Source organism: Trachymyrmex cornetzi, unplaced genomic scaffold, assembly GCF_001594075.2.
Source record: "Trachymyrmex cornetzi isolate Tcor2-1 unplaced genomic scaffold, Tcor1.1 scaffold272, whole genome shotgun sequence".
In the NCBI taxonomy this organism is placed as follows: Eukaryota; Metazoa; Arthropoda; class Insecta; order Hymenoptera; family Formicidae; genus Trachymyrmex; species Trachymyrmex cornetzi.
In genome coordinates, this window is record NW_017297394.1 from 202,731 (window position 1) to 227,096 (window position 24,366).

The window sequence follows — 24,366 nt, forward strand, 5'->3', positions numbered from 1 at the left end:
GCTAACTTACTGAAGCTATCCCTTCGCTGTCGTACACGCAGTAGTAATGATCAGCGCGTGCGCAGACATTGAACAGTACATGATATGACAAGTGATCCTTACAATGTATTGTCGTGTATTATTGTGATAATGTGCAGCCGCCGCGGCAACAGGTAGAAACAGAGCGTAATCGATATTTAGGTCTGAAGTTTTACGTATACTGGACAGTTTTAAGCATGCATTTACATTGAGAATCACGTTTGCGAGTAAGATCAATAATTTTATTAAGGAAATTAATCATAATGTGTATATTGAAATACAATATAGCAAATTTAAAGATACAGGTAAAGTAAAACTAAATATTACTTAAAAATATGACATGCAAAAATATTGTTATGACAATATTGTTATTTATTTATTCAATTATACACTATATTCATTGTTTACAATCTATTGTATGTATAAAAAGTTATTTACGTAATGACATTTACGTAATGAGGGTACGAAGTATATTTAAATACGTTAACGCGGATTTAATTACCTGAAATAGTTATTAATCATCCTGTCACTGTGTGACTTTTAAAAAGTTAATTTTTAATAACTATAGCTGAACAATTTTCTAATTATTTTTACAAGCTATAATTTTTTATATATATACTATTAATTAGTCATACATATATACATATACATAGAATGTCTTATTGATACAACTCTTATGGGTAGATATGAAATTAATTAAACTGAATCAAAATTACTATCGAATGATTTAGTTTAGTCCACTCTATCTACCCACGAGTGTTGTTTCAATAATTATCAGACACCCTATAATACATAAAATTCGTTTATTTAATATATTAAAATATCTAAAATACTATTTCTGTAAGCTACACGTCTATAATTTGAAAAATACATTTTGTATACTTACATTACCGAATGTTGAAAGAGAAAGCTCAATCATCTTTCCAGCAGTGATTTTGACTACAATGCTGGATCTTAAAATGATCAAAACTAGATCGAGGGCTGTATTTCCGGGTAACAAATACCAATTTGTCATGTAGGCAATTTCACCAATTTGACCACACTGTTATATTACGATTAAATCGAACAATACGCTCGTGGCAATATCGCGTTTTGATAAAACTCACACAGGAAATTAACTATTAATATATAATTTAATTTCTTATTGGTCGCAAATTATGCATAAAATTGCTGATATTTTCAACAGGTATTGTCGTTACCTGTTCTGAAAGAATCTCTCCGATGTAACAAAATATAAAGATGTTGAAAGTAACCGAGATCAATATTATACCATATGCCACCATACCTTCTTTTTCGTTTTGGTTCCAATCCTAAAAAATATTCTCTAATTCGTTCGAGTAATAGGCAATGATCAGCAAACAAATTTCATAATACGCGTACCAGTATACAATAATAACCCAACAGACACATGTGCAGTGTGCACCCTCCTACTTCCACAAGACAAACTATATTCGTAATTTTCTCTATATGAGATACGAAGCTAGAAATATATATTTAGGAATAATATATGTATTTATAATATATCAAATAACGTCCATTTCTTATGCATATAGATTAATGTTATCTTAGATATCTCAGCTTATATTTATTCAGTGATAGATCAATGTCTCATTCACACAACATTTAACACAAAATTAAAATGAAGGCGAGAAAGAAATATTTGACATCTATTATATACAGAAAATTTAGCATTTTTACCTGAGTACTCTTAAATGATGCTCAACGATGATAGCGAACTTTTGCTGCGAAGAGTCTGTCTTTTCGTTTCTTTCGTTGATCAGACTATCCAGCAAAGACATCAAAATTTTTAACTGACCGCAGGCGTGCAGCACGAAGACAGAGGTGAGACAACAAGCGCTTACTGTTACAGAATTCACAACGAACGTGGATAGACACTGTATTGTAAACACTATCTCGTACATTGGACTCGTCGTGGTGTCCAGAATCTTATTATAGAAGGGAAAAGGCAGCGAACGTTCCGATGCGTTATCACCTTCGACAACGGATTCGCTCAACGTCATTCCTCGGACAATACTGTACGAGAATACGCCGCTGTGTATAAATATTGCGGAGAATATCGCGATGAAACGACCGATCCTGGCATTCCTCAGCATCACTTCCTGCTCTTCAGACTTCGTTATGGCCCGCCAATCCGTTTCGATATGTTTGATACATTGACGTATGTCGCCGACATGTACCAGCAAGGAGGTATATTTGAGACTCGCCAGTACCCAGTTGCTGAGTGGTCCAAAATCACGTATCTTCATATTCACATCCTTAGTCTCGTCCAGGAATATAGCCAATGCGCAAGGCACTAATATACTGACGATTAAAAAAATGCATGTTATCAGTAATACAACTGATGAAATCTTCTCCGTGATGGATGAGTCCATCACTGGCCAAACACTTATCGGCTTCAGCAGCCAACGAATTGGCTGTATGCTGTATTCCATATTCTCTATGTAATTAAGTATGATTGGCGAGTTCTGTGGAAGTTTCTTCATGTTCGCTTCTCGAGCATACAGACACGATTGAGTAATATCATCGCGCGGATGATACTCGAAACGCACGCGGAATAATAGTCAGAAAGTAACGCATGCGCGATGTATTAACTATACACTTTCGTTTAATACACACGTCTCTTAAGTAATCGATATTTACAGTGACAGCAAAAGCAAATTAAAGTAGTAGTGAATTCATTGCGAGATAGACGGCGAGAGTAATAGATTGCTGAGTCACATCGTCACGCAATTCGTTTTGTCTTTTTTATTACTGTAAAGAAATAATTTTGTTGCAAATTATCTGTATTTTTATTTAAAATAGCGGACGTAAGAACTTATCTGTTTATGATAGTTTCATCTTTGTTCTCCATCTATTCCATTTGTCTAGCTTATCTGTTCAGAAAAAAGAGAGTTGAATAACATGATATCTGCGCTTATATTGATTTCTTCTAAAGGGAAAGGGTAAAACTTTTCTCTAATCGATACATAGATGAAACTTGTTCTCAAATTAAATGATCAATTGTGTTATAGTACAATATAATGTGCTTGTGAAATGATTGCTTCAAATGTGCATTTAACAATGGGAATCAAATTTAGTTATAGGTATGTACAGCATAAAATATAATCATAAAATTATTACTATTACTTATTATAAATTAAAATTTACAATTGCTCTAATTATAGAAAATACAAATTTATTGCTAGCTTTCTTGTAAAAGAAATAAATTAATTTTTTAAATTTTAATTCTGTAATTTAAAAAATTTTTAAAAAAAATAATTTTAACATATTATAATTATGAAAAAGTTATAATGTACTGCTAATGATATACATATGTATACTATATATAAGTAAAATTTATAATGTTCGTATATTATAAAAATACTGCAATATTTATTTAAACAAACTTTACATATTGCTTTCCATATGTTTTACGTAATACTGAAACATAGCTATATGTATAACGAAATGTTCTTTTTTTATAAAATAAATTAGTAAATGTTACTACACAGTTTTCATAATTTAGGAGAAAATCATTTTAATACGTCCGATTGTAAGCTGCAATTGTCATGCTTATTCACTTCAATGTTTCCTACCAATCTATGTTCAGTATAATCACTTTATAAAAACACGCAATGCGCTGTCACGAATATTGCATTGTGCAGAGTTGAATGTGAAGTAGAACGTGAGCAAACCTTCGAAAAAGTTTGACGAACAACCTGATATTACGACTGTTTTCAAAGGGCCATAGGTCCGATCAATAATTGTTTGTCGCGAATTTACAGTACTAGTTGTGGAAAGAGGATATCTCGCGTGTCATGAGTAGATAAACTCGTAGAATGAGTGTGATGTGACTACCAATTATGTTCTTGTATTCTTGTATATTCGATTACGTGCAGTCATGCTTCTCATACTGCAAAAAAGGACAAATATATAATTTCGATAAAAATAAGAATTAGTACTTTTTAAATATTGAAATTATAATAATAAGCATGAGAAAAATAATAAAAAATTATATAGTATATATATTTGTCACGACAATCTCAATTTTTACATAATCGTCCATTTTATTTATGAAATCTTACTTTCAAAATATGTTAATTTATTCTGTAAAATATATATCTTGCATATTTCTTAACCGTGTATCACATTATCACATAGGTATTGTTCGGAAGAAAATTTAACTACAGAAGATTACCTGAAAAAAAAAGCGTTGCTTCTACACAATGCAAAAACAAAAATTAAAAGTTTTTAATCATACATACGTGTATAAATAAATGTGTGGATGTTTTAAACATAACACATAGTTCAATTCAGACCAATTCTTATAAGAAGATGATAATTCAGAATTAATAGAGTAGAATAAAATGTGATTTACTCTCTCTCTCTCTAATTATTTAATTAACAAAACAAAGGAAAGGTATATCTTATTACATACTTACATCACGAAAAAATTCCAAAGTACAGTTGGTAGGATTCTAAATTGTACGCAAAAAAAACTTTGAACTTTATTCATCGCCATATTGTCGAAAGTTTAGTACTATAGATTCTGTAAGAACTTCAAACAAAATAATTTAGAAACATGATTCGAGTTTTCATAACATATGAAAAAAATTATAAAATATTATATAGTATGTGTTATTGAAGGTATATTAATGACTCATACTGTTAATTTTGATATAATCATTGATGTCCTTTATTAACTTGCTTTTGCTGCGCGCGTAGGTGTCTCATATAGTATATGCATAGGACCTATTTGGAGTTTTTCCATATTTTATATATAATCATATAATTGCTTGTATAATTATACATATTTGATATTTGATTATGTTTCCTCCAGAGAGGGGGGGGGGAGAGAGGGGGAGGTTTGTATATGAAAAACATTAAATATTTTGCTTTAACGGTATATTATAAGAATGTAAGCCTAAAATTAGAATTTTAACAGGGAATTTATGCTCGCTCGCAGGAAGCAAAATAATAATACACGATTCCTGAAAATCTCGATATATTAATATTTCTAAGGTCAGTGATTTCTAATTTTAGTGCAACAAAAGGATTAAATATTATTTTCAGGCTATACCAATACTTTCTATATAAAATATATAATTTATATATTTTCTAATTTATATTTCATATAACTCTTACGTAGTCATTGTTCGCAAAAAATTGCAATATACGACCGATGTTTTAATTACCTGGAATAACAATATACTTGTTTTTATAGAAAGCAAAAATTATATATATCACATTCCATAAGTTACAAATTTAGGTATATAAATTTATTAACATTTGAAGTCTTAAATTATATACACGAATATAAAATTGTTATGTATGAATGTTTTGTACATAATTTAATTAAAGTTCTCATAAAATGATCATTATTTGAAATCCAAAAAGTATTATATAATTTATTAATTTTTTTATTAATCAAACGAAGGAATCTGCATTACTTACATTACCAAAAGTAGCGATGGATAAATGGAATAATTTTCCCGCTGTGATCTTAACTACGTTATTCGATCGGGCAATAATCAGAATGAGACCACGTGCAGTTGTGTGATGTAGATTATACCAATCAGTCATATATGCTATTTCTCCGACAAGTTTGCACTAATTTAACATAAAATTTTGTATGTGAGTAAGAATTTGATAATTTAGATTAATATAACGTGAAAGAAAATAGAAATAATTAAATTTGTTAAAAATGAGACAATTTTATTTTTAAAATTATAATTTAATAAACATTTCTTTATTAATATGTAGTATTACACTCTCTTCTTTTCTTAAAATGCTGACTACATTGTTAAGAAAATATTAAAACGTGATATTTTTGTTTCAGTATATTTTGAATCTCCACGTAATACCTGTTCTGTGACAATTTCTCCGATGTAGCAGAATATAAAAATATTGAAAGCCATTGATAAATAATGAAAAAAGTAAGATGTTATTTTTGCCATATTAAGTGCTTCCCAAATCTACGCAGAAGAAAATTTGTACTAAATTTAACGTATTTTAGGTGCCAAATGATCCACTCAAATTTTATGTAAATGTAACACGTATTATATGAGAAAGTAATATTATGTAAAAAAATGAAGATAAAAAACATTTTGATACAATTTTAAAACAAATCTTGAAAATATATTTCTTGAATAATATTAACATTCATAATATGTTGCATTAATCTGTGAATTTTATTTATTTATCTTAGAATTTACATTTTTATGCTATGTTACGTTTATGATATATGTTTATGTTATATGTTTACCCTTCTATTGTGAATTGTGTTTCTTTAATATTAATAATTGTTGAATGTCAATTTAACATAAAATGTTCAAACAACATAATGCATTTTACGTTAAATTAACACATAAGTACGTAAATAATCTAACACAATACTTTGTCAACGACCGATTTTAGTACGAATACAAAATGTTTTTTATTACAATGTAAAATTTAAAATTAGATGAGCTTATCTTTATATTGTATAAATTAACGTTTTTAATACATGTTTTCTAGTAGAATTTGCTTTTTTGTGAATAAATATTTTGATGTGTCTAATAAGATTTTCTTACATTTCTAGCGTACCATAATAGTATAATATCCAAGTAAGGACATGATTATCGTGCACCCCATTAATTCCACAAGAGCGGCTTTATGCATAATGCTTTCCACTTGTGATATAAAACTGAAACGTATAAATGTATATAACGCAGTAAAATTTCTTTCATCGGTTCATTGAACTTATGCTTTTCATGACCACAATTCACTACGAACTTCCTTCTTAATCCACAAGAATTGCAAAAAAATTTATCCTAATTTTAACGTAAACATCTAATCTTCAAATGATTAATTATTAATTTAACTGACAATTTAGAACTTTTTTATAGAGTATTAGAAAATATGTATGTTTTTTCTGAATGTCTGTTTTGAAATACCTCAATATTCTTAGGTGATGTTTTACGATAGCAGTCAGTTTTTGTTCAGCTTTATAATTTTTCTCCGTTCGATTTTCAACTAATTCATGTAGCCACGCGTACAGCACGTTTAACTGACCACAAGCATGTATCGCGAAGGCAGCAGCCAGACTGCAACCTCCGACAGTACAGGTACTTATCACTAATATTACCAGCTGTTGCAGAACTAACGCGAATTTATTTAGAGGGGTAAATCTCGTATCGATGATTTTGCTATAAGTCGGACACGTCAGTGGATGCGTTGTAAAAGTCTCGTTGCCGATAATGATGGTAACAGTTTTCATCGATTGCAATAAGGCGAACAATAGGCAAGCACCCTGCATCATTATCCCACAGATTATAGTAACGAAACGGCCAAACTTGGCATGTTGCAGCATCACTTCACGTTCGTCGATCCTTTGCACGAGATTCCAATCTATTTCCATATGTCGTATCAATTTGTGAATGTCATTTCTACGTTTGAGCAACACCCAGTAATGCATCGAGCTCATAAATCTATTGATCAGTGGCAGCATGGTATTTAGTTTTTGCTGGATATTCTCTGCCTCAAATAGCACATATAATAAACACGGTATCGTTGGGACTGCTATTATGCTTGAACAAATGAAAATTTGTAGTAATATCATGATTTTGCACACCGAACTCGGTGCATTTATTTGTGGCCACGCACCGATTGGTTTCAGAAACCATCGATTAAATTGTAAACAGTAATCGATATATTTTTCCGGTGTTTCTCTTTCTGGCGCATGTTTGGAATTTGACATGATCACTTCACGAGAGCATATAGTATACTGCCATGGATGGACAATTCATCGTACCGCAATATAAAGAAGCGCCTGCGCCAGTCTTCAGAAGAGTTTGGTGATCGATCTGACATTAAAAAGGTTTCCATATGGACTGATATTTTCTTCGTAACGTGTATCGCGTAACCAATGAGCACATTCAATTCCGTATAACGTAAAACGCGGATCGTTTCTGATTGGTTATTCGATACTTGTTACACAAAAAAATGTCAGTCCATATACAAAGCACCCTTGGTCTGAAACGTATATTTAATCGATATATTTGCTCGTTGAGGGGTTCTATTGCTTGAAGTCTATTGCTTGAAATGAATATTGCGTGTCGTGAACATATTGTAAGGAAAGATTCATGAAAATGCTTTAACGTAACAGACTTTTTTATTCGAAAATATATTGTATTTTAATTACGTTTTTGTTGCATCTTAATTAAGTGAGAATATATGTGAGTAGAGTTTTATTATTTATAAGTAATGATAAGTTACATGTCATGAAATATAGAAGATGTTATAAATGTATATATGGAAATCAGAAAAATATATTGTTTAAAATTTTGAATAATTTGGTGAATAAACAAATAATTAATAAATTAATGTTATTGTAATATTACAATGGCCATTGTAATGTTAAATAATGATAAATGCTATTATCATATGTGTGGTGATATTTACGGTTGATAGGAGCCAATGTTGGGCAAAATTTAATCAATTTATAGATTACGTTACTGATTATGATTAAAAGTTTGATTCTTGATTATTGTAAACGATTAAAACTTTTTAGTTGCCTTTAAATAAATCTTAGGTGTTAATCAAATAAATTTGTAAAATAATTTATCGACCAACTGTGATTTGAATAGCTTTTCCATATGACAAACACGTTCTTTTATAATAAATCGTAAAGATTAATAAATATTATTTTTTATGCATGACTGAAATTTTCAAGCAAAACAACAGTTTTTTCATTTGCTTCAATAATTGACTAAATTATTACGTGGAACAGTACTTTTGATTCCAGAATCTACTTAGTAAATTTACTTTGCAATTTGACAGTTTTTTTTACGATGTGCGATTATTGGAGATTATACTTTTAGGTCTAAAGAAATAGTTTTACCTTAACGAAGAAAACTTCTAACACATTTGCAAAGAAAACATTGCATTATGAACGCGGTCATCGATGAAATTATTAAAAGTAACATCAAATTCTAACAATTTCCAGTACCTTGATTTTGTAACTTTTTATCGACAGATGGGTATCATTATATTGTCGATGTGCAGATATTATGTATGGAAAAAAAACTGTGCAACGACAACATAACGATACCGAACTGTTAAGGCGATGCCTCCTGTTTTATCACATTTCCATTCGGTGAAAAATATCCGTATTGGATGTACGGATTGCAAAAGTAGTATTACTTAAATTAAAGTACGCACAAACAGGACCTCAGCTGCACTGGATTTTATGAGAAAATAAAAAAAAAGTTTAAAATTCGATAAAAATTCACTTACTTTTGACTTATATAGCTGTCACCTCAGATATATAGTTGCTTAATATAAGAGTTTTAAAGTCCATATCTTGAAAATAAGCGTGTACAGCTAAGGTCACATTATTGATACGAACGATACTGAGTTTGTAGAACTAAGATTTAAAGTCTAGAAAAAAAGTATCGTCACCGAATAGAAAATATACGTGTATACAGGTGCTTTGCGAAGATTGGGACTGTCAACAGAGCCGAAATTCCATGTAGCAGTTGTTGCGCGGTAGATGTCCTGTAGTTGATGTAGTTGTCTTGCGATAGATGTTACTGGCATATGTTAGATAAGAACAGATGTATGCGTTTGAGTAAGACAGAATGATATATATTATATAATGTAATGTAAAAACTGAATCAAAGATGTCACCATTATTATCGAATTTGGAATTTAAAAAGTCTGTACTATCGACCCTGATCGACTTAGATAATTGGTTTAGCATCCCCTTAAGAGTTATAAAATCGAGGTATTGATTTCAATATCTCTATAATCATAACTTGTTCTGTGATAATCTCTCCGATATAGCAAAATATAAACATATTGAAATAATAAATACAATAAGACGTAAGATATTATTTTTGCTGCATTGAACATTTCCCAAATCTACACACACACACACACACAGTAGAAAATTTATATTAAATTCAACATACTTTAGGTACCTAACGATCTGCTCAAATTTTTGTGTGAATGTAACATTAGTAGAAAGTAATACAAATATTACATAAAAAATTAATAAAAAAAACTCTTTGATACAATTTTAAAACAAATTGTGAAAATATATGTCTTGAATATTATTAACATTTATTATATGTTAAATCAGTTAGTAAATTTTATTTATTTATCTTATATTTACGTTTTAAAACTACATTATGTTATACGATAACACAGACCTACAAAAAAAAGTACCTTGTGCTGGAGTGGAGACCCCGCTATTCTTATGTATTTTGAGTCGCTGAATACGAATCTGACATCAAAATTAAGGACCATCCAGGATAAATTGTTAATCTAGAGCGAGAAAATGACCCATTTTTTCCCATTTTGACGCATTTTTTCGCTCTAGATTGAAAATTTACTCTGGATGGTCCTATTTTAATGTCAGATCGTATTTAGCAATTCAAAATATATAAGAATAGCTGGGTCGCCACCCCAGTACAGGGTACTTTTTTTTATAGACCTGTGTAATCTGATTATAAATTATATTTCGATATTAATAATTGTCGAATATCAGTTTAGTACGAAATGTTAAAACAGCATAATGACATTTTGTTAAATTAAACAATACGAATCTTATTGGATCGTACAATTAAAAACTAACATTTTGTTAAATTAACACGTGAGTATGTAAAAAATTTAATACAATATTTTGTTACCGATCGATTTTACAAATACAAAATGTGTTGTACTATCTACACTTAAAATATGAGCCCATTTTTATTGTATAATTTATCATTTTCAATACACATTTTGTAATAAAATAACGATGTATGACTCTTTATAAATAAGTGACATTTATTTGTGTGTAATAAAATTGTAATAAAATCTTCTCACACCTATAGCGTACCATAATAATGTAATATCCAAGCGTATATATTACTATCGTGCTTCCCACTAATTCCACAAGAGCGACTTTAAGCATAATATTTTCCTGTTGTGATATAAAATTGAAACGGGAAAATGTATATAAATGGTACAATAAAATTTTGCAGGAATGAGAAAGTTACTTTGTAAAAGTAATTAATTACAGTTACAGTTTTTCTCTTTCAGAAAGTAATTAATTGCCGTTACAAGTTATTGACTCTGAAAAGTAATTCGTTACAATTACTGAAAAAGTAACTTTAAGTTACTTTTAAGTTATTTTTTTCATCGGAATTTTTACTAGTATTATCGATACCATTAGGGCTATATTCAGAAACGTTATCCAATTGCCTTCATGTATCGTTTTACCCTTGTTTTTCACCTAATATATTAAACAAGGATGATACACGGGGTCATCAGAGTAATGCAGCCTAGGAAAATTAAAAAAAATATTGGCTTACATTTACATATACAATGTTTTTTGTAAAAAAAATTCTTTTTATATTCGGCTAAAAGTTGCAAATAAATTCCAGCATTAATCCAGAATGGTCTACAACCGTTCACTGAGCGCTCTTGTATTTGATTGGCGGATTCCATTAGATCCCAAAATATAGATCAAACAGGTACAAAAGTTCATTGAACGCTTTAATTTTTCTTTCTTCTGATTAATCAAATGTTTCGAAGTATTTGTATCGCCAAGTGGACACTACCGCACATTAAATTGACAAGTAAGTAAAATATATAAAATAACTATGAAAGTAACTATTAAATTACCAATACAGCATAGAAAGATTGCAGAAACATTGCAGAATGATTTCACTGAGACATTGCAATATTGCATGGTGGTTGCGAAGCATTGCTGAATCATTGAAGCAAGATTCCAATAATGTTAAGATGTCCGCTTTTTGTTATATTGCAACGAAACGTTCCAGCAATATTGCAATGTAATTATGTATTTGGATAAATTTTTTACGAAGACTCTGAAATGAAAACTATTTTCTGTACACTGTATCTTACTAATTTTAATTTTATAGTATTATAATATGTGCTTTCCAAAAGCAATTTTTTATGATAATCCATAAAATATTCTAATAAATGTAGTATTAATTCTGAAGGATAAATTTATTCGTAAGGAGAAAGCATGTATGTGTGTGGCCCAAACAAACTACAAATATTATCCACATTAACATAATAATACAGTCGCTTGGTAAGTTAATCGTGAATTAAGTTAATCGCAGTGATTCTTTTTAATTCGAAACCACTCCGAGTCAACTGAAATCAATTAAAAAATGACGGTATGAAATTTATCAATAAAGTTCACAGGAGCTGATTTATTCTTGCGTTCACATCAAGCATAAACACATCATCGATCACATAATTAATATTTCAATAAATCGTTTTCAGCAGCTTAATTATTCATCGTCTTATCCTATAATGATACATTGATTGTATCCAAACTCGATATTATACAATCTTTTGATTTCATATTCAAAATATAAAACTTAACTAATAAAATGGCCGTCAAATGATAGATCAATAAATTTTTTATTTAAATATAAAATGGATTATATTAATTATTATATCATAAAAAAACGGCTGTTAAATTAAAAGACTGTACTACATAAATATTGTAAAAACTTATATATTTTTATATTATTATTATTGTAACAATGAAAGAATTACAGTTTTGCAATGTTTGTGGAATATTACAGGCATATTACTGACATTTTGCAGGCAAATTGTTAATTTACATTTCTGTAATATTTCTGCAATGTTACATTGCAATCTGCAATATTGCAACATTGCAGCAATATTGCGTCAATCTTCTGTGCGGTATGGGAAGTAACGAGTTACTTCCCATCCCTGGAATTTTGTTATAAATAAGTAGAGTGCGAATGTTCGGGCACGATCCCGGGGAGCGTGTGGAGAACAAAGACACAGAGAATGGACTGCGTGATCCGTGTGTCAAAATGTTCGATAAGGATGAGAGAGAGAGACCGTGGCAGACGGCCATTTCTATCTCTTTCCATTCAATGGTGTAATGGGAGAGAGAATGAGAGGGAGATTGGCTGTCTCCCATGGTCTCTCTCTCTCATTATTATCGACCACATTTGATACCCTACTTAGATACGGACTGCGCAGTCCATTCTCTATGTCTTTGGTGGAGAACCGCTGCGTGCGAGTGAGTCGAATGCTCGCTGAAATGAGATAGTAATATTTCTCGAGGATATTCGAAGTCCGTCGACTGTATCCGATCTATTCAAATTATCTATCTCGGTTGGTGCGCGACATACTTAATGTATAATAAACAGAATGCGGAGATTTTTTCTATATTTTTCTGTATTAATTCGAAATCACGTGAGAACGTTTTTCTTCAAAATGCCGAAATCTTCGAAGAAAAATTGGCCTCAATTAAAATTGACAAAAATATTTATGTTTTTACAAAAAAGCCGGATCGACTCATTCACATATAGCGGTTTTCAACACGCGCCCGGGATCGTGCCCGAACATCCATACCCTATAAATAAGTCGTCGTAAAGGTGAAAACATACGATACCCGATTTCTTGTATGCAGTGCTCAATGCATGAATAAATTCTAGTATACATCAGAGCAGGTACGTCTGCATGCATACTTATCGTTCAAGAAATTGAGCATTATGTGATTCCATCTATACTGTATTTATACTTCTGAATACAATTGATAACAAATTCTCCTTCAATAATGCATAAAAGAAAGAAAATTACTTTATTCTAATTTTGACGCAAATATCTATTTTTTATATGATTAATTATGAATTAAAGGGATAATTTAGAAATTTTCTATAGATTAAAGGATGTATATTCCTTTTAATGAATATCCGCTTGTGAAATACCTTAATATTCTTAGATGGAGTCCTACAACAGCAGCCAGTTTTCTTTTAGCTTTATCATTTTCTTGTGCTTTGTTTTTTAATTCATGCAACAACGCTTATAGCACGTTTAATTGACCACAGGCATGTATCGCGAAGTAGGCTTTCAGACTGCAACATCGGTATTACAGAAACTTATTACTAATAGTACCAAGTTTTGGAAAACTAACGCGATTTCATTCACGGGAGTAAATCTCGCGTCGATGACTTTGTTGTAAATTGGACGTCATCCGATGTGTTGTAAAAATCTCGTTGTCGTTGATGATAGTTGCAGTTTTCACCGATTGTCCGAAGCCGAAAAATAGACCGCCTTGCATCATTATCCAGCAGATTATGGTAATGAAACGGTCGAATTTGGCATGCTGCAGCTTTTTAGTAATATCACTTCTGGTTCACCGATCTTTTGCATAAGATTCCAGTCTGTCTCCATATGTCGTATTAATTTTTGAATGTCATCACTACGCTTGAGCAACACCCAGTAATGTATCGAGCTCACAAATCTGTTGATCAGTGGCCCCACGGCATGCAATTTTTGCTTGATATTCTGTGCCTCAAATAATACATACGATAAACACGGTATCATTGTGACTGCTATTATGGTTGAACAAATAAAAATTTTTAGTAATATCATGATTTTGCATAATGAACTTGTAACTACCTTACTTTCGTGCGAAATAGCTCGTCGGATTTTTCGATCGATCGGAACACGAAAGAGGTTCGTGGCAGAGAGAGGAGATGTAATAGAACATGATGTGCTTTTAGATAATGATAAAGAAATATTTATTAAAGAATAGCAAAGGAAAGAATACAATATAATCAGAGAATAAAGCGCGGCTTGCCGAAATCGCGTTGGATCGAAACGCGTATGTGTGAGTGTGTGTGTGTATTGTGTGTAACGTACACTGTACAATGTGTTTGCGTAGTTGTCGAAACTCGTCGCAGACAAGTTTTGTCGCGACGCGGTATTGCGTGACGCGCGGGACGTGGGATTGTGAACAGCTGACCTCTGTGTCTCGACGTTATCGCAGAACGCGTGCATACGCCAAGCGCGAACGCGATCGCGGTGCGGTGGATTTTAAGATTCTTCCCGAACGCAATGGGAAAAAATTGCACAGCGAAGAAAAGGTGGTACTCGACGGCCAGAACACTCGGCAGAGGCAGAAAAATCTCTACCTCATGCTACTGTTGAAACCGAAGCAAGATCCACCTGTAATAACCAGCGTTCGAGAACTCTCGACGAGGATATTATTCCCTGGCGGCTGGTGCCAGGAACTGGTGCGGCAGGAGCGGTAGACGACTGGCGGCCGAGTAAGCTCGGCTTAGCAGAGTACGCTCTGGTCATGGACAAATCCCATCAGTGCAGCGGTGCAAAGAACGCAGCTGGTCGGCGGTCGAGTACGTTCGGCAGGACAGAGTATCCGTCCTGCAGTGGAATTCTGTAACTCGTTACGCAGTCGTTATGAGTTCGTAACGACAATTGCGCAGCTTTTTTACCATATAAAATATTTGCGCGATTGTCGTTATGAGCACATAACGATCGCACGTTATGAGTTCGTAACGACAATTGCGCAGCTTTTTTACCATATAAAATATTTGTGCGATTGTCGTTATGAGCACATAACGATCGCATAACGAGTTACAGAATTCCACTGCTGGAGAATTCTCATCGGTGCAGCGGTCTAATGCAGGAAGCCGATCGTTGTCGAGAACTCGACGGTGACAGAGTACGCTCTACCACCTTTGCTCGCTACTAGATCGGCTCGGAGAGAATCGGATCAGGATCGGGACGGACAGAACTTTGTTAATATCGATTTCGCGTATATGTATATTAATTGTTGCTCCCGTTCGTAATGTTCCGACAGTATTTGGTAATTCCCTCCGATTGCAATATCAGCAGGAGAGATATCGATCGGCGATATTCGGACGGTCTCAGCGATCTTCATCAGAACGGCTGTCACCGCAATACTTATTTTAACAGGCGCACCCTTATGTGTGCTCAAAAGCCACTTTAACGGCATGCAGATACGTGCATCGTTACAAACTCGATACATTTATTTATGATCTCGCACCAATTGGCTTGAAAAGCCCTCGATTAAATTATAAATTGTTATCGGTATGTTTCTTTAGTCTGTCACTTTTTAGTGCACATTTGGAATTTAATATGATCGTTACACGAAAGTACACAATGTACTACCATGAATGAACAACTCATCAGAATATGAAGAAGCGTCAATCTTCAGAAGAGTTTGGTGATTGGTTTATTATTAGGCCTATTCTTTTTAGCTGAACTTTTGCACCAGTTCATCTTTTGTCCTCTTCTTTCCTCCTGAAGAGAAAAAGAAGAAGGACGAACTGATGAAAAAGTTCAGCAAAAAAAAGAACAGGTCTATTATAAAGCTTTCACGCATGATCTGATTAGGTGTTAAACTTAATTCCTGCCGTTCTTCGTTTCCAAAATTGATTTGTTTCGAAGGGTAGATGAATGAATACCTCAATCAAAGTAATTTCCTCCATTTTCTACTTTATTAATAATACTTTGATTAAGGTATTTCCCTTCGAAACAAATCAATTTTGGAGACGAAAAACGGCAGGAATTAAGTTTAACACCTAATATTTCCTTCACAACTGTCGCGTAACTAATAAGAACATTCAGTTCCGTGTAACAGAAAATGCGAAACATCTTTGATTGGTTAAACGATACGCATAATTCGGATAATATAATCCCTATAAAAGCATCCTCACTTTGAAGGGGGCATATATTCAATCAATATATTTGCTCGTTGAGAGCTTGATGGAAAAAACCATAGTTGAGAGTTTCTATTGCCTGAAGTTTGAGTGAATATGACGTGTTATCGTGTTATGAACACTGTTGCCAGATCCCGAGCACTATACAGCTGTGGCCTGAAGGTCCGTGCGCTGGAGGCCGGCCGATTGTTTCATTGAAAAAAAAGAGACAAAAATGCGCAGGGTTAATTCGTGTTTTGCAACTACTGTTGCAGATTTTCTTTTTGTTATTAATATTTGACCAACATAAAGTGTCAACGCAATCATAGAGACTTTTTTATTATGATTACAAGATTACATACAGTCCGAACACAATTACAAACTTTTTTATTATTCGTAAAATAACTCCGAAAATATAATCACAGATTTTCTTATTACTTTCCATGTAATTTAAATATGCAATTAATAAATACTCCACGCGAGCGAAAAACTGGATATTTTTCCCGTCTGGTGGAGAACTGGAGATTGGTCCCGAAAACTGCAGTCTCCAGTAGAAATCTGGAGACCTGGCAACCGTGGTCATTGTGTGAGGGAAGATTTGTGTAACTGATATTGAAAGTGCTTCAATTTAATAGAACTCTTGATTCTATATTTTTGATTTTTTTAATCACATCAGCGTTTTTTGCATATTGATTAACAAAATAAATAAGTAGTTTTATTATTTATAAATAGTAATAAAGATTACAATATCATGAAATATAGAAAATATTATAAATATATATAGGAATCAGAAAAATATATTGCTTAAATTTTTGAATAATTTGATACTTAATTGCCAACTCTATGTCGTTCTAATATTGTAATTAATTTTGTTTATCAACTTATATATATACAGGGTGGGCCAAAAGTCTGGATACACCCAAATATCTCATAAACGATGCATTTTAGAAAAAAAAATTCCCAAAAAAGTTGTAAGCCTTAAAAAGACGCATTCAACGATAGTAGTTATTTAACCTAGGATGGCGTTGTCAAGGTCAGATCAAGGTCAACATTAATTTTTTAAATGGAACCATCCCTTTTTTATTACATATTCTTATAGCTTATCTCGAGAGCTTTCCAAAACACTATAATCAAACTCATTTTTATTAAGTACTTTGCGAGGTATAAGGCTTGGAAGTTACAGTACCGCCGACATTAGCATTATGGTGTCCAACCGACGATTTCATTTTTGCACTGAAAATTCATTTTTATGTAAAAATGAAAATAAGAGAAACAATCTCCAATGACCTTGATCTTAAATGTTATTTAGGACATGATCCTGGATAACATTCAAGAGGTTTTAACCGTCGGTCGGAAATCTTGGATAATGCTAATGCTGACGGTAACTTTCAAGCCTTATAACTTGCAAAGTACTTAATGAAAATGAACTTAATTATAGTGTTTAGGAAAGCTCTCGAGATAAGCTACAAGAATATGTAATAAAAAAGGGGGTGTTCTATTTAAAAAATTCATGTTGACCTTGACCTTGACCTGACCTTGACAACGCCATCCCAGGTTAAATAACTACTATCGGTGCATGCGTTTTTTTAAGCTTTACAACTTTTATAAGAAACATTTTTTTCTAAAATGCCTCGTTTATGAGATATTGAAGTGTGTCCAGACTTTTGACTCACCCTGTATATATATACACACAGTGTATACATATTAAGTAAATGTGAATACAAAATGATTAACATTATTATCCTCTCTGACTATGGATCTTTTTGACGAGAACCAAAATTATAATCACGTCTGAACGCGATGGCACTTATGTATGGTCATACTTACGATTCATATGTACGCCTGTAGAGTTTTAAATTGTACACAGAAAGCTTCAAACTTTTGTTCATCCATATTACTGAGGTTCGATATTACGGATTTTGTTCTTCAAACAGGACGCTTTGCTGTAAAAATACGAATTTTAGAATAAAAATTCTCTGCACAAATTTTTTTCGCATTTTTCTGTAAAGCTATTACTTACAGTTTTCGATTTAACTTTTAAAATTTTATCACGTTTCTGTTCTACGCTTGGATGACAATACTCTCAGTTGTAATAATATAAGAAAAACATTCAACATATCCGATTGCAAGTTGCAGTCGTCATGTTTATTTAACGCTCCCTGTCAAACGTTAGGTGCATGAGCATTCAGAATTGTGGAGTGGGGAGGGGGGGGGGGGGGAAGCAAGGGCATTTATCTCAACTAGAATTCTAAGAAATTTAACTAGAGAAAATTCTGATTAGTCCATTTTTAGCCAGAAATTTTATTCAGTGTGAGTATCTAAAAATTAGAAAAATATTTCGCTTAAAATTTGGAATAATTTGATGAACATTAACTCTGTGCCATTCTAACATTACAATTAATTTTGTTTGTTAACTTTTGATACAAAGTACGTATTAAGTTTGAATGTGAATATAATCATAAAATAATTAACTTTATTAATCTTCAACAGCTACAGATCTTTTGAACAAATACCAAGCGACAATTTTAATCGCATCTAAACCATGATTAGCACTTGTATTGTTGATACGTACGATAATATGTACGGTTGTGAAGTTCTACGTTGTATGTAGAAAAACACCGAAGTTTTATTCATCAGGATATTATGGAAGTCTGATACTACAGATTCTGTATTTGAAACAAGAAATTTTGCTGTAAACATACTAGGTTTAGAATAAAACTTTTGCGCATCAATTTTTTTTCACATTTTTTTGTAAGATCTTATTTATAGTTTTTTATATAACTTGAAAAATTCTTATTAAAATCTTTTTTTTAAAGATTTGGATTCAGTATAGTTCATTTGATTAAAAAAAAAATAATTAAAATCATAACCGAATAGTAATTGAAATTTATGGAAGAAGCGAAAAGAAGCATTGTGCATTTAGAATACTCAAGCATAGAAATTAAAAATACTTTTAATTTTAATTTTAATTTTTTAATTTTAATTTTGTAATATTAAAATTATTTTACAAAAATATAACTATATTATCTGCTATGGATATTATGATCATAAAAATATTATACTGTACTTTGTTAGTAATATATTTATTATTATTATTCATAATTTTGAGCATATTAAAAATGTCATAATATCCAGTTAAACTTAAATTCAATAAGCAAAACTTTATGCATAACGCTTTACGTATTAATTTTTTTATTACATTTCCATTCTTTCCTTATATGGCAATATACTCGCAACTGCCCCCCTCCGATTTTAATGAGCTTTTTGTACGTTATTCTCCAGACAAAAATAAGCGATACGTATTTTTTTATATGTGCACTTTTAGGGAGTGATACACACCTTGGAAAAAACATTTATTTTTCTCTTTCGAAGCGAATATCGCCGGAATTATAAGAGATGGAAAAAAATTTTCAGAATGAAAAACTCATTAACTATTAAAAACTCATTAAAATCGGAGTGAGACAATTGGATCCTTTTCCTTATCAGTAATTATACTACAAAAAAAATCAGTGTATCTCCGATTCCAAACTGTACATGACATTTAACTAATCCAACGTTTGCTGCCACACAAACACCATTCTGTCTTTGTTATTCATGCAATAAAAAGAAAAGTAGGACGATGATTGTGTCGATTTTTATCACCAAATAGAAAGCATCCATTATCAGCCTTTTTCAGTATGAAAAACATTACACTTTATGAAAGCACGCAGTGTGCTCTCACGAATGGGTAGTACATTATGCCAGAGTTGAATGTGAAATAGAGCTTGAAAAAGTGTTTAATGAATAGCTTGCTATTACAACTGCTTTGAAAGGGAAAGTTACATGTCCAATCAATAATTGTTCGCCGCGAATTTATGGAAAGATAATGTTGCGTGTTACGAAGAGTATAAATTCACTGTAATTACTAGATATGCTCTTTTTTATTTGATTGTGTGCAATCATGCTTCTCACACTGCAAAAAAAGACAAATATATAATTTCGATAAAAATAAGAATTAGTACTTTCTAAATATTGAAATTATAATAATAAGCATGAGAAAAATAATAAAAAATTATATAGTATATACATTTGTCACGACAATTTTTTACATAATCGTCCATTTTATTAATTGAAATCTTACATTCAAAATATGTTAATTTATGCTATAAAATATATATCTTGTATATTTCTTAACCACGCTGCTATTGTTCGGAATAAAATTTAAATATACCATGGAAGGTTTAATTACCTGAAAAAACGTTGCTTTTACACAATGTAAACACAAAAATTAAAAATTTTTAATCATACACACGTATATAATTGAATGTATGGATGTTTTAAACACAACACATAATTCAATTCAGTCCAATTCTTATAAGAAGATTATAATTCAAAATTAATAAAGTATAAAGAAATATAATTTACTAATTATTTAACTAACAAAACACAAAGGAAAGATATATCATATTATCATAGATCGTATATTTATTATATACTTACATCATCAAACAGTTCCGATATACATTTGATAGGGTTTTAAATTGTATTCAAAGAAACTACGAACTTTGTTCATCGTCATATTGTGGAGGTTTAGTACTACAAATTCTGTAAGAACTTCAAACAGAATTATTTAGAAATATGGTTCGAGTTTTTAAATATCATGAAAAAAATTGTAAAATATTATATAGTATGTATCATTGAAAGTACGTGTATGATACTTTTGGTAATTTTGACGTAATCATTGATCTTATTTATTAACTTGTCTTTGTTGAGCGCGTACATGTCCTATAAAATTGGAAATTTATATCTTTTTGGAGTTTTTTCTGTGTTTTACATATAATTAAATAATTGCGTATGTAATTGTATATATGTGATATCATTATGTTTCTTCCTCAGACTTGTATATACATGAATAACATGAATATTTTGTTTTAACAATATATCATAAAAATATAAACTCAAAATTAAAATTTTAAAGAATTATGCTCGCTCGCGGAAAGCGAAATGATAATAAACGATTTTTTTAAATCTCGATATATTAATATTTTTAAGGTCAGAGATTTCTAATTTCAGTGCAACAAAAGGGTTAAATATTGTTTTCAGGATATGCTAATACTTCCTATATAAAATACATAATTTGTATATTTCTCAATTTATATATCATATAACCACTTTTACATAGTCATTGTTAGCAAAAAATTGCAATATACGACCGATGTTTTAATTACCTGAAACAACAACATATTATTTTTGTAGAAAGCGAAAATGATATATATTACATTCCATAAGTTACAAATTTAGGTTATATGGATTTATTAAAATTTGATGTCTTAAATTATGTATACGACTATAAGATTTTATATTTTTATTTTGAATGTTATTTATGAATGTTATTTATGAATGTTTTTAAGTGCACTGTTAAAAATGTCATAAAATTTAAAGTACTTTTAAGTTACATAAATCAAATTAAATTTTATGACTACATTAAATTTTATGTATCTGTAACTGAAAAGTTTATTTGTGTACATGACATTTAGTGCATGTTTCATAAAATTTTACGAAGTTTTTAGAACATTTTTTATTAAATTTTATGTAGATTTGTATAAAATTTAATAAAAATTTAATAAGTAAACGTTAAATTTAAGTTATTGGTAACTTCATTTTCATTTACAACACATTAAATATTTTTAATGTGCCTGCTTGTAATTGTGCCATTACATGCACTGTTAAAAATGTTATGAAATTTAATGTTCTTTTAAGTTACATAAATTAAATTCAATTTTATGATACTAAATTAAATTTAATGTATCTGCAATTGAAAAGTTTGTGTACATGTACATGAAATTTATTGTATTTTTCATAAAATTTTGCCAAGTTTATTACATTTTTTATTAAATTTTATGTAGATTTACATGAAATTTAATGTAAGTAAAATTTATGTTACTTCTAACTTTATTTTCGTTGACAACATTAAATATGTTTAATGTACCTGCTTGAAATTTGCTTCTATTACATGTAACAGAAGTAAATTTCTGTTTTTTGAATAGTGTGTGTAATGTAAGTAAATTTCAAGCAGGCACATTAAAAATATTTAATGTATTGTCAATGAAAATGAAGTTACAAATAACTTAAATTTAACGTTTACTTTTATTAAATTTTATACAAATCTACATAAAATTTAATAAAAAATGTACTAAACTAGGTAAAATTTTATGAAACGTGAACTAAATTTCATATACATGTACACAAATAAACTTTTTGGTAACATATACATAAAATTTAATCTATTCATAAAATTTAATTTAATTTATGTAACTTAAAAGTACATTAAATTTTATGATATTTTTAACAGTGTGGAATTCTTATATAAGATGACCACCATTTGAAATTTAAAACGTACAAGAACGATGCAATTTACTAATTTCTTATTAATGAAACGAAGGAATGGAATATCTACATTACTTACATCACCAAAAGTAGCGATGGATAAATGGAATAATTTTCCCGCTGTGATCTTAACTACGTTATTCGATCGGGCAATAATCAGAATGAGACCACGTGCTGTTGTGTGGTGTAGATTATACCAATCAGTCATATATGCCATTTCTCCGACAAGTTTGCACTAATTTAACATAAAATTTTGTTATATATGAGTTATAATTTGATAATTTAAATCTGGAGACACGTAGTGTCTCGGCGCTAAGTATTAGCATGAGACACTGCCGTGCCCCGTTTACGTTAATATAATAACGTAAAGAAAAATAGAAATATGCAAATTTGTTAAAAATGAGACAATTTCATTTTAAATATTATAATACAACAAAAGTTTTTTCATTTATATGTAGCGTTAAATTTTATACTTTTCATAAAATATTGACATTATTAAAAAAATGTTAAAACGTGATTTGTTTTCAAAAATAATAATAAAATTTCAAGGGGCTTTTAGGAATCATCGCGGGAAGAAATGCACACAGATTAATAATTTTAATGATATTTTAATGAAGATGTAGATTTTATATACAGTTACTTAAGGTGATTCTTTTTGCTTCGGTATAATAAGTTTAATTCTCGATATATTACCTGTTCTGTGACAATTCCTCCGATGTAACAGAATATAAAAATATTGAAACTCATTGATAAATATGGAAAAAGATAAGAGGTCAGTTTTGTCATATCATGTGTATCCCAAATCTACGCAGAAGAAAATTTGTACTAAATTTAATGTATTTTACATGCCCATTGATCTACTCAAATTTTTATGTAAATGTAACACGTATTATACGAGAAAGTAATATTATGTAAAAAATGAAGACACAAATTATTTTGATACAATTTTAATATAAATTTTGAAGGTACATTTCTTGAACAATATTAACATTCATAATATGTTGCATTAATACGTAAATTTTACTTATTTAACTTAGAATTTACGTTTTCAAACTATGTTATGTTTATGTTATATGTTCATCTTTCCATTGTGAATTGTGTTTCTTTAATATTAATAATTGTTGAATGTCAATTTACCACAAAATGTTTAAACAACATAATTTATTTCACGTTAAATTAACACATGAGTATGTAAAAAATCCAACACAATACTTGTCAATGACCGATTTTAATACGAATACAAAATGTTTTTTTACAATGTAAAATTTAAAATATGAGCTTTAGCAGGTGTGTAAATATGAAACCGGAATTTACCAATAGATGGCCATAGCTGTCAATGTAGTTGCCGTCAGACCGCGTTATTGACACCATTTCCTTGTTCTGACATCTGACAAAGATTTTCAACTCACAACAATACAAGTTTCATACAACAGTATAGTTTGTAATAGCGTTGAACATGTCGAATTTTGTG

General features: G+C 30.6%; 3 protein-coding genes across 3 annotated transcripts in view; all 3 read right to left on the minus strand.

Annotated features, from left to right (window-relative positions):
- Nucleotides 1-466: 466 nt before the first annotated feature.
- LOC108761960 (odorant receptor 82a-like) lies at nucleotides 467-2,522 on the minus strand. The gene is made up of 5 exons (XM_018508751.1): nucleotides 1,717-2,522; nucleotides 1,399-1,498; nucleotides 1,218-1,328; nucleotides 905-1,060; nucleotides 467-520 (listed from the first exon to the last, which is right to left on the minus strand). Exons 1-5 carry the CDS (start codon nucleotides 2,520-2,522, stop codon nucleotides 467-469), a joined length of 1,227 nt encoding a protein of 408 aa, XP_018364253.1.
- A 2,637-nt stretch (nucleotides 2,523-5,159) lies between these two features.
- LOC108761961 (odorant receptor 22c-like) lies at nucleotides 5,160-7,756 on the minus strand. Its single transcript, XM_018508752.1, has 5 exons — nucleotides 6,954-7,756; nucleotides 6,604-6,703; nucleotides 5,883-5,993; nucleotides 5,473-5,628; nucleotides 5,160-5,213 (listed from the first exon to the last, which is right to left on the minus strand). The coding sequence occupies exons 1-5, from the start codon at nucleotides 7,754-7,756 to the stop codon at nucleotides 5,160-5,162; spliced, it is 1,224 nt and encodes a 407-aa protein (XP_018364254.1).
- Nucleotides 7,757-21,682: 13,926 nt separating this feature from the next.
- LOC108761962 (odorant receptor 4-like) overlaps nucleotides 21,683-24,366 on the minus strand; it is a 5,042-nt gene continuing 2,358 nt past the window's right edge. Inside the window, exons 3-5 of the mRNA XM_018508753.1 lie at nucleotides 23,589-23,699; nucleotides 22,975-23,130; nucleotides 21,683-21,736 (exon numbers count right to left, since the gene is read on the minus strand). Coding sequence (XP_018364255.1) covers nucleotides 21,683-21,736; nucleotides 22,975-23,130; nucleotides 23,589-23,699 — 321 coding nt within the window. The remainder of the gene's footprint in view (nucleotides 21,737-22,974; nucleotides 23,131-23,588; nucleotides 23,700-24,366) is intronic.

Bases quoted from the DNA above. Each gene is read 5' to 3' on its own strand.
- LOC108761960 (XM_018508751.1), bottom strand. From the start codon at position 2,522: ATGAAGAAACTTCCACAGAACTCGCCAATCATACTTAATTACATAGAG. The intron at 1,329-1,398 runs GTACGCGTATTA...AATATTTTTTAG, and splicing joins TGGGTTATTATTGTATACTG to GATTGGAACCAAAACGAAAA. The intron at 1,061-1,217 runs GTAACGACAATA...GTAATATAACAG, and splicing joins GAGAGATTCTTTCAGAACAG to TGTGGTCAAATTGGTGAAAT.
- LOC108761961 (XM_018508752.1), bottom strand. From the start codon at position 7,756: ATGTCAAATTCCAAACATGCGCCAGAAAGAGAAACACCGGAAAAATAT. The intron at 5,994-6,603 runs GTACGCTAGAAA...TCTTCTGCGTAG, and splicing joins TTGGATATTATACTATTATG to ATTTGGGAAGCACTTAATAT. The intron at 5,629-5,882 runs GTATTACGTGGA...ATGTTAAATTAG, and splicing joins GAGAAATTGTCACAGAACAG to TGCAAACTTGTCGGAGAAAT.